Source organism: Filicampus tigris, chromosome 18, assembly GCF_054856515.1.
Source record: "Filicampus tigris isolate MCC_2025a chromosome 18, RoL_Ftig_1.0, whole genome shotgun sequence".
NCBI classification, from domain to species: domain Eukaryota; kingdom Metazoa; phylum Chordata; class Actinopteri; order Syngnathiformes; family Syngnathidae; genus Filicampus; species Filicampus tigris.
In genome coordinates this window covers 14,142,501-14,152,572 of record NC_141234.1, presented here as the reverse complement: position 1 = coordinate 14,152,572, position 10,072 = coordinate 14,142,501, and the positions used below count along the sequence as shown (strand labels likewise).

Here is a 10,072-nt window from a genome sequence, read left to right as displayed (position 1 = left end):
TAAACTGAACTGCTAAGTGGGAGCCTGCTGCCACTTTAACTCTTAAAAGTGTTACTTTAGTTTTGTGTAAAGTTGCCACGGCATTAAATTAATGTTGTTTCTTCAACATCGTCTCGTCTTCTTCTTCACAGTCATCATCTTCTTTTCTTCTAGTGCAGTGTTTTTCAAACTGTGTGTCACACATATTGTCAGGTGTGCCGTGGAAAATGATCTAATATGTGTGACTGTGCGGCTTAGCGCCTGGCAGCGTAATCCTGTCTTTACTACATTGTAGTACTCCTCCATACCAGCAGGTAGCAGCAGCAGCAGGTAGCTAATTGTCTTTGTTTAGAGACAAGCGAATTATTGACACACGCTTATCCAAACAGGCCCATGTTTCACACTGAGTAAGTAAGTAACTAAGTAAGCCTGGGAGCTGATGGACCGGAACCCCCCCCAAAAAAGCACCCTATTCAGAGCCACTGCCGGTTCTGGCAGGGCCACCAAACATGGCTTATGGTAGGCCGACATTGCCGCTACCCATAAAGGCTTTGCAACCCATTTGCTACTTCAGATGGAGATTTTTTTTTTTTATCAAGAGCAACCAATATGATCATGCAGGAATAGCAATAGGTTCTGTGTAAGGAAAATAATAATACTGAAAAAAAAGTACACATTTTTACATGTTCTCACCTTGAGAAGATGTAGATGAGAGTCCACTGCTGTCAGGTGGGAACAGTGTGTTGTTGATTAACAGGTCAAACTTGGTGCTACGGCAAGTGTTCGTACACAATGTAGTGTGTTGATAGAAGTCGAGCTGGCCTGAATCCATAATCTTTCTGGAAGGAGTGGAGAAAATCAATGAAGCTACTAATCAATTTGAAATTGATAAAGAAATTCAGAATTAAAAGAATAGTGACAATATTCTAAGTTATTTTGAAAATATAGCACATAATTATCTAAGAGGAATTGTATTTTCAAATGACCTGTGCCACCCATTCGACATAAAGGGGCTCAGCACGTTTTTCATACTGAAAGTATGATGTCGACATTTATTTTTACAGGATTATATTTTTATTAAATATTTGGGACAAAATGTTCGAATAGTGCACAATGTCTTATTTGATAAATGGAGAGTTTAGCTGAACTCGAGAGGTATGTTTTTAAATCAAGGGGTTTTTCCTAGTTTTTAGTATGTGGTTTTCATCAATTTAATGTCTGATATACATGTGAAAGACCATTTACCATATTGTTGCTGTCCTTTAAAAAACGCGCATGTCCATTTTTTTCCCATTTTTGCTTTAATGTGGTTTCCGCATTAAAGCGCAAGTCAACCCAAACACATTTTTTTAAAGAATATGTTCCCAGCAGGCCCACTAGTTGAAACATGGCATTCTGGTTAATTTTGCGTTTGTGGAAAATAAGTTAAGCAGCAAAATGCACTCGTTTTTAGCCATCTCTGGGGGCGGCCATTTTGTCTTCTGTCGACTGAAAATGACATCACAACTGCTCACAACGACCAATCACGGCTGACCTGTTTTCTAAATCTGAGCCGTGATTGGTCGTCGTGAGCAGTTGTGATGTCATTTTCAGTCGACAGAAGACAAAATGGCCTGTTTGTGGCAGTGGTCTTAGCGCAGCCAGCGGACGTGAAGGCCTAGATGGCAATGGTGTCAGTCCAGCTAGCACAGGTGGTGGCCCAGCTGGCAGTGGTGTTAGCCCAGACAGCAGAGGTGGAGGCCCAACTGGCAGTGGTATTATTCCAGCAAGCAGAGCTGAGGGCCCAGCTGGAATTTGTGTCAGCCCAGCTCACATAGGTGGAAGCCCAGCCGGTGCAGATGTCACCGCAGCTAGCAGAGGTTGCCATAGTCGTGTTAGCCTGCATTTCAAATAGTCCTCCTTGGTCGTCTTCTATGAAGTCCACACATGAAGAAGGCACCCGTGTAAAGAAGTGACTACACTGTCATGTTCACCCCCCTGAGAGCAGATAGCAGTATCAGATACATAATCTGAAGATAATGAGAACACCTCTAGAAATGTCTTCACGGTGCAGGTCTGTGATGTGTATGAGTGTATGAAATATGAGTCAGAAACCACCACTGAAAGGGCATCCTTCTAACCAAAACAAGGCAACCTCCCGCTGAACAGTGTTTTGGTTGCAAACCCTAGCCATCAAAGATCCAAGGAGCAAAGTCAATCGAACAAGCTCTGCATTCATGCCATCCACCTTCAAGGACAAATTGGCAGAGTGTTCCTGTTTGTTACGGTTATGAGGTACAAAGGGAGAGTCTCCAACAGCAGGCCATTTTCACGGCCCATCATGACAAGCCAGTAACCAACGTGATTGCAAATATGCAACAGGATACCTCCAAACAGCCACCCGCGATTTATAGTACTTCATTCAATTCATAGTAATATCAGAAACTTTCAGTCTATTTCATCTCTTCAAGAGGTGGTGCTTCAAGCACTAGAGGACAACAAAGTCACAAGGAATAAACGGACCACCAGAGACCTACCTCAGGAAGACCCCATCAAAATCTCATCAAGCAGAAAGGGGACTGCCACGTTCACCGTGTCGAACGTAGCAACGTAAAGAGTGCCGTCCTTATGGGTCCAGCTTAACACACAAAAAGGGCATCCAAACTACACACTCCCGCAGGGGTACTCAGTACAATTCTCCATAGCGCGGACAGGGCACAGATGTTTGACAGCAGACAGAGTCAAACCGTGCCAACTGGACCAGTGTTAACACTTTGGAATGGGGAGGAACAAGACAATACAATACATCTTTATTTATATAGTGCTTTCACAACAGCTGTAACTGTAACAAAGCGCTTTATAGAAACATTTTCTATAAAATAATTTAGTAACACAAAAGAACACATTACAAAAAATATTGACAATAATACAATCCTAACAACTATTCATAAATACACCTTGTTGTTTGAAGCGGTTATTGGTGACAGAGATAATCATAGACTACTTTCATCAGTGGATTAGAGACATCATGATCACAGCGCACATGACATCACATGTCTGCTACAAGCTAAGTGGACGCTGTAGCATCCATTGATGAATACAAAGAGAATGGTTCAATTCTCCAATCCCATTTCGATCCGCTTCAATTCCAAGCACCGACTCTCAGTTCCAAATACACATCCGCACTTTGTGCAGACGCTCCTTGCTCCTCTTCCTCAACTCCCACCAGCCATCCACCCAGTCACACCAACGCAAACTGTCCAACGGTGGCGACATCAGGGCTGTGAAAAGTACTGCTCATTACAGGCGCAAAAAACACAAGCGCCCCGTGGCCGCCAAGCAGCGACAGTCAAACAGCTGAGACATCCTCCATCCCCAACAAAATCAGTGGTAGAACACGCATGCTGTCGAGAAGGTGCAACCATCAAGTGGGTCACACTTGAATCCTCAGCATTTCACCAACAACAGGTTCCACCGACGGTCAGCGCATGCAGTTTACTTGCACGCTTACCTGAAACCATAGCTTTGGCGTCTTAACCGAGAGCCATTATAGACCAATAGGTTCAAATTGAGGAGTCAGCAGGGCTTCCAGCACCAACAACAGAACAACCCGACGATTAGGCAGCTCAAGTTGTATGGCACCCTTCAAGAAAAGGGGAACAATTCCGATAGCATGGTACCATTGATGCCATCATGCCAACTTGAGATTGCAGCCACATATGCCTTAAGCGTGGACGGCAATCGTCCCGAATTAAGAAGCTCCTGTAGGAGCTCCCAAACGGCGGAAACCAGGAAGTGGACGGAACCAGCCGGTGGCCGCAACACATTGCATCAAACCACTTCCACCTGTTGGTGTACAACCGCCATGTGGAAGAGGCCTAAAAATGTAACCCTGCGTAACACCACATGACAGTGGGGCAGAGTGGGACCAACCAAGCCTAACACAAAAGGTTTTGTCAGCTAAATAGGATCCAAACCACTCTAGTGGGCTACCACCAATGTCCTCCTGGTGCTGCAAACGAGACAGCACAATACTGTGGTCCACCACATCGAACACTGCAGTCAGATCCAACAAAACAAGACACACATAGTTTTCCCAGTGTCATATGCCACCAGACTGAAACATTATGTTAATCCAAGACAGATTTCTGCTGCATGTGCACCACTTTTTCTAGAATTAAAAAACGAAATAAAAGGCAACCTGGAAATGGGTCTAATAATTGACAGCACCTTGATCAAGGCCCGGTTTCTTGAGCAGGGGTTGCACCACAGCATGTTTAAATTGTTGGGGGACTGCACCAGAAGACAGGCTACTGTTGATAATAGCCAGAACCGATATATCAAGACATGGGAGAATTTCCTTAAAGAAAAGAGGAAGGACAGAGTCATAAAGTGAGCCGGATGGCTTAATCTGGCAAACCATATCCTCTAAAAACCTCAACAAAACAGCTTCAAAGGATTTTAAAACTTATCAGACAAGGGACATGGACAGAGAAACCAGAAACCAGAGCCCTAGTGGTAGCAACCTTATCAATGAAAAACTGCAGGAATCTATTGCACATTTCAGGGGAAGAGTCTGCGCAAATAGGCTGAGGGGGTTTAAGCAGAGAATCAATATTTTGAAATTGTACACGGGTACAGGGTTGTGACAGTCAATAAGGTTTGTCAAATGTTCTTCTTTGGCCTTTTTAACAATCTGGTAGCAGCATCAGCAGTTTTTCAAGATTTGATAAGAGACCTGCAGCTTGTCTTTTTTGCATCTACGTTCGGCTTTGCGACACTCCTGTTCTGTCATTAATCTGGGGCTCAGGTCTGTCTTTTGACCACACCTTTTTTTAATGGAGCTATCAATCCAGTATAGAACAGCAAGATGAGTGGAACCAAGAGCTGAGTTTCCTCCGTGTTTGAAGAGGGGAACACAAAAATCATCAAAGTCATCAAAGAACCTACCAGCATTGAGAAGGTTAAAATTCCAACGGCTGCACTCCGGAGTGACAGATTTAACAGCAGCACAGGAAAAGACAACATCAAAGAAAACAGTCATATGATTATCCAAGACTTTCAAATTTGACACCGGTGACCTCAAGCAAAAACAAGGTATATCCTTAGTTGTATTAAGTTCATTTTGTCTTCCTTGTTATCTATATTTTGGTTGGTTCGTATATAACAAACACTTGTGATTTTAGAAAAGCTGTCAAATAATACAATACAATACAATTTTATTTATATAGCACATTTCATAACAGCTAGAGCTGTAACAAAGCACATTACAAACAATACAATAAATAGAACAAAAACAATAAAAGGCTGTGATACATGTATTAATAAATATAGACATAAATAATATATAAATATAAATAAATAAATAATGAAGCCAATAAATTGACATAAAACACTATTTACAATTGACACCGGAAAAGAGCCGAAAATTTCAGGTCTGATCAAAAGCCTGAGAAAAGAAATGTGTCTTCAACCGGGTTTTAAAAATGGACAGAGAAGGGGCTTGCCTAACAACCAATGGGAGGTCATTCCAGAGGGAAGGACCAGCAGTTGAAAAGGCTCGATCCCCTCTGAGGCTCCTCTTGGTCCTTGTCACCTCGAGCAGCGCCTGGTCCACAGACCTGAGTCTGCGGGAAGGTGCGTAGGAGTGGAGGAGCTCAGAGAGGTACGCCGGGGCCAGACCATTTAATGACTTATAGACAAATAAGAGAATCTTAAATTGAACCCTAAAATGCACTGGGAGCCAGTGAAGGGAGGCCAGAATTGGTGTTATGTGCTCCATCCTCCGAGCTCCAGTTAGTAGGCAAGCAGCAGAATTTTGGAACAACTGGAGACGTTTGAGGGAGGACTGGCTGACTCCGAAATAAAGTGCATTGCAGTAATCTAGCCGAGATGTAACAAAGGCATGGATGAAGAGGTCACACCGGCCAGTCTGAATATCAAGAACCCGAACCCAACCAGGAACGTGGAACAGATTATCAGGATAGTGCAGATGACCTTGGTAACAGAACGAATACGGTGCACAGCAAATAAACTCAACAACATCAGTGCTCCGTAGTCTACAGCGGCAAAGGGAGCAGTTTGGACACGGTAAAAAACGCTACACGGACACTTAGACAACATACCCGAACAGGAATTCACTGCCACCAAAAGCCGACACATCCGAAAATAAGACAGACTCATCGCACAGAAAAAGACAAAACTGAAACATCCATCATCAACGACAAATGGATTCACAACGTGTCACGCCACAATCTCACACAGGCAGAACGCAGCATACTGTCAAAAGGACTCAACTACGCCGCTACACCCCCAAAAATACCACATGAGGATTTCATTTTAGCAACAGAACTAGCATGTAAAAAAATACAGGATCCCGGACAAAAAGCAGCACTACGCAACGAAGTAGCAGATATATTAAAAACGGCCAAACCACCACCCAGCAATATCACCAAACCGGAAGCAAGAGCCATGAAAACACTTTAAAAAAATAAAGACATCACAATCCTTCCAGCAGATAAAGGCAGAACCACAGTAATCATGGACACACGCACGTATGAACAAGAGATGCAGCAGTTACTACACAACGACGCTTATGAAGTATTAAAGAAAGACCCAACAGAAGACAAGAAAAATAAACTCAAAGCACTACTTAAACCACTGCTCAACGAAAATAAAATAGACAAACAATCATACAACCACTTGGTACCCACAGCAAACATCCCCAGGATCTACGGCACACCAAAAATCAAAAACCAGGTACACCTCTCCGCCCCATAGTAGATAGCATAGGATCAGTCACATACAACCTATCAAAAGCACTCTCAGAAATAATACAACCACTACTGGGACTTACAGACCAACACTGCAAGAATTCAAAACAACTCGCCACAGAACTCACCAACCTAAAAGTACAGAAAGATGAAATGTTCATCTCACACGATGTCATATCACTTTTGACCAAAAAACCCACACAAGCCACCATTTAAATAGTACAGGACAGATTAACAGCAGACACTCAAAAAACGCACAAATCTAACAGTACAGGACATTACCCAGTTACTCCAGTTCATCGCCAAATCCACATACTTTCAATTCAGGAACACCATATACTGACAAAAAGAGGGGTTTGCCATGGGAGACCCACTCTGCCATCTTGTGTGGGTTTTACATGGAGGACATGGAACAGCAAGCAATCTCAACAGCCCCAGCAGAATACAAACCAATTCTATGGAAACGCTACGTGGACGACATTCTGGAAAAAATTAAAACCGGACATACGCAACACCTTACTGATCACCTCAACTCCATAGACACTACAGGCAGCATCAAATTCACACATGAAGAAGAATTGGACCAATCCATCGCTTTTCTGGACTTAAACATACATCACACCGACAACGGGGACATTAAAATAAAAGTATACAGGAAACCGACACACACTGATCAATACCTCCTTTGGACATCTAAACACCCCACCACCCATAAAACAGAACATTGCATGAACGCACCACAATAATCACGGACCCGGAGGACAGTACACAGGAGGAAAAACACACACAACATGCACTAAAAAGGTGTTAGTATCCACAGTGGGCAATAACAAAAGGCGCGGGGCAGGTCAAGAACAAAAATAAAACAACACAGGGGGGAAGGAAAAAACAAACAATTTAAACAAACAAACAAGTACACAGAGGAATGGTGACGTTGCCATATGTGAGAGGGATTACGGAACGGATCCAAAGGGCAATGAAAAAATACAACATCAACACACCCGTCAAACCACACACAACTCTCGGCCAGATTTTGGTTCATCCGAAAGACAAAATACACCCGGAAAACAAACACAATTCCACATACGAAATACCGTGCAAATCATGCAATAAATCATATATTGGGGAGACAGGAAGGAGTTTTATTACAAGGAAAACAGAACACAAGAAGGAGTGTGAGAAAGAGACAGCAACACGACAAACAAGAGCAATAAAAGTACAAGCACAACAGGAACACTACAAGTCAGCCATCACCGACCACTGTAAAAGAGAAAATCACATCATGGACTGGGATAATGCCAGAGTCATCCGCACTGAAGAAAACAAACATCAGCGCTGGATCAGGGAGGCCATCGAGATCCGCAAGCGAGGCCCAAAGACCATCAACAGGGATGAGGGAGCTTTTATGCTCTCCACCACCTGGAGCAGCATCCTGGAGGGGTGAACTGACAGCGGGGGGCGTCTCTTGCCAGTCAATTTTGACAGGTAAGTCACGCCCCCATAAACATCAGCTGATAAAGACGCGTCACAACCACACCAGTGACACTCTGATGAAGGCGGAAGTACACGCCGAAACATGTCAGGTAATTAAACGACCTAAAATCAGGCTTGTCTGTTATATACGAACCAACCAAAATAAAGGTATGTCCTTGTTCATGTGTAGAGTCAGTCACACAGGAGTCAACAACTCTTAAAAAGTCCTTTGCCAATGGTGTTTCAGGACAGCACATATGAATATTAAAATCCACCATAAGGAGGATATGTTCATATTTGAGCATGAATTCGGCAAGAAGATTTGAAAAGTCATTCAAAAAGTCCTTATTGTATTTGGGAGGACGGTTAATGACACAGCACAGGGATGCACAGCCCACTTCAAAGAAAGAGGCTTCAAACCTGGTGATCCATGTAGCGAAAATACCCATCTACATTTAAAATTGCTTTTAAAAATAGTCACCGATCTTCCACCACATCCCGAAGTCCTCGGGGAGTCCAAGTAGGCACAGTAAGGTGGCAACAATTCAAATAAAGTGCTGCAATCACCGGCTCCTGTCCAGGTCTTCGTCAGACAGGGGAAATCCAGGTCATTGGAATGGGAAAAACTCACCCAAGATAAACGTTGTGTTTGTCAATGACTGGGCATTTAACACACTCCTTGCGGAAGCAGCAGGAATGATTCCTCAAAAGCTGGAGATTGACCCTGCTTTGGAGAAGGCGCGGAGGGCGGCAAAGTCGAAGCTCCATGGGACATCTGACAAATCAGTATCAGGCAGGAGTAGACAGGATCCAAGAAGCACCACGACGGAGTAAATCCATGCGTTTGGGTTTTCGCTTCCATTTTAACTTCACCAGTTGACCAGTTTGCCGCAGGAGCGCTTTCGTTATGAAGGTTGAGCGTGAACTCCGAAGGGGTCAGCCAGTATGTCTGCCAGCAGTGGAGGTAATGTCTTCTCCCTACCATGCTCGAACTCACCCGAACCTCCGACATTGTGTTAAAAGTCCAATAAAGTTTGACACACAGACATAAACAGAGACTCAGTACTGAAGCACTGCAAACAGAAAATAAAGCCAAAACAACAGGAGGGTTGCCACACACAAAAGCACACTGTCCGCTATCTTGCTCTTTCTTTCAGGGACCCACAAATGGCTCAAAACAAAACAGTGGAATATTCTGAAATGGCATTATGAGCCCTGATCTACTGTAAATTTTAGTGATTATCTGTGGAAGGAGATGCAGGAGGTGCAGTCTGGAGAAGGCTCTCCTTAAACCTTAAAAAGACAGCTGAAGTGGTTTGCCATGAGAGAGGAGAAAAATATTTGTTGAAATGAGTCCAAGCCTCAAGAGTTACAAAAATTGTTTGACTTCAGTAAATGCCTACAATGGTTTTGAAATTACTTCAGGGTTTCATTTTTTTTTTAAAAGCCAGTAGCATCACTTTTTATTTAGTTTTTTAACAATTCTGCTGGACCAGCAGGACCAGTGTGTCAAACACTTACATACAACAGTGTCAACGTATAAAGCAATGTACACCTTTTATTTTGCATTTAGTTACGATGCTCCTCACCTGTGGAACAAACTCTCCGAATATCTGAGGTCTGCTCAAACTTATAAAAATCAGGGCTGAAAACGTTTTTGTTAACTGCAGCATTCTCAAGAATCGATTCCTTATTGTCTTGTTTTAATCCCCATTTTCCCACCCTTTTTAATTTATCTACGATGATACTTGGTTTTAATAATTTTAACCTAATTTTTTAAGATAATTTTATTGTAATTTTTGTAATGTATTAATAATTTGTTTCTCTTTCTGTAATGCTTTTAAAGTAAAGCACTTTGAATTGTCTTG

General features: G+C 42.9%; 1 protein-coding gene across 12 annotated transcripts in view; it reads right to left on the bottom strand.

Moving 5' to 3' along the window:
- Positions 1–10,072, bottom strand: part of gmeb1 (glucocorticoid modulatory element binding protein 1) — a 37,325-nt gene that overhangs the window by 6,024 nt on the left and 21,229 nt on the right. For all 12 annotated transcript variants that reach the window (XM_086013663.1, XM_086013662.1, XM_086013666.1 and 9 more), the window contains one exon: positions 673–818. In XM_086013663.1, the coding sequence (XP_085869789.1) occupies positions 673–818 (146 nt within the window). The remainder of the gene's footprint in view (positions 1–672; positions 819–10,072) is intronic.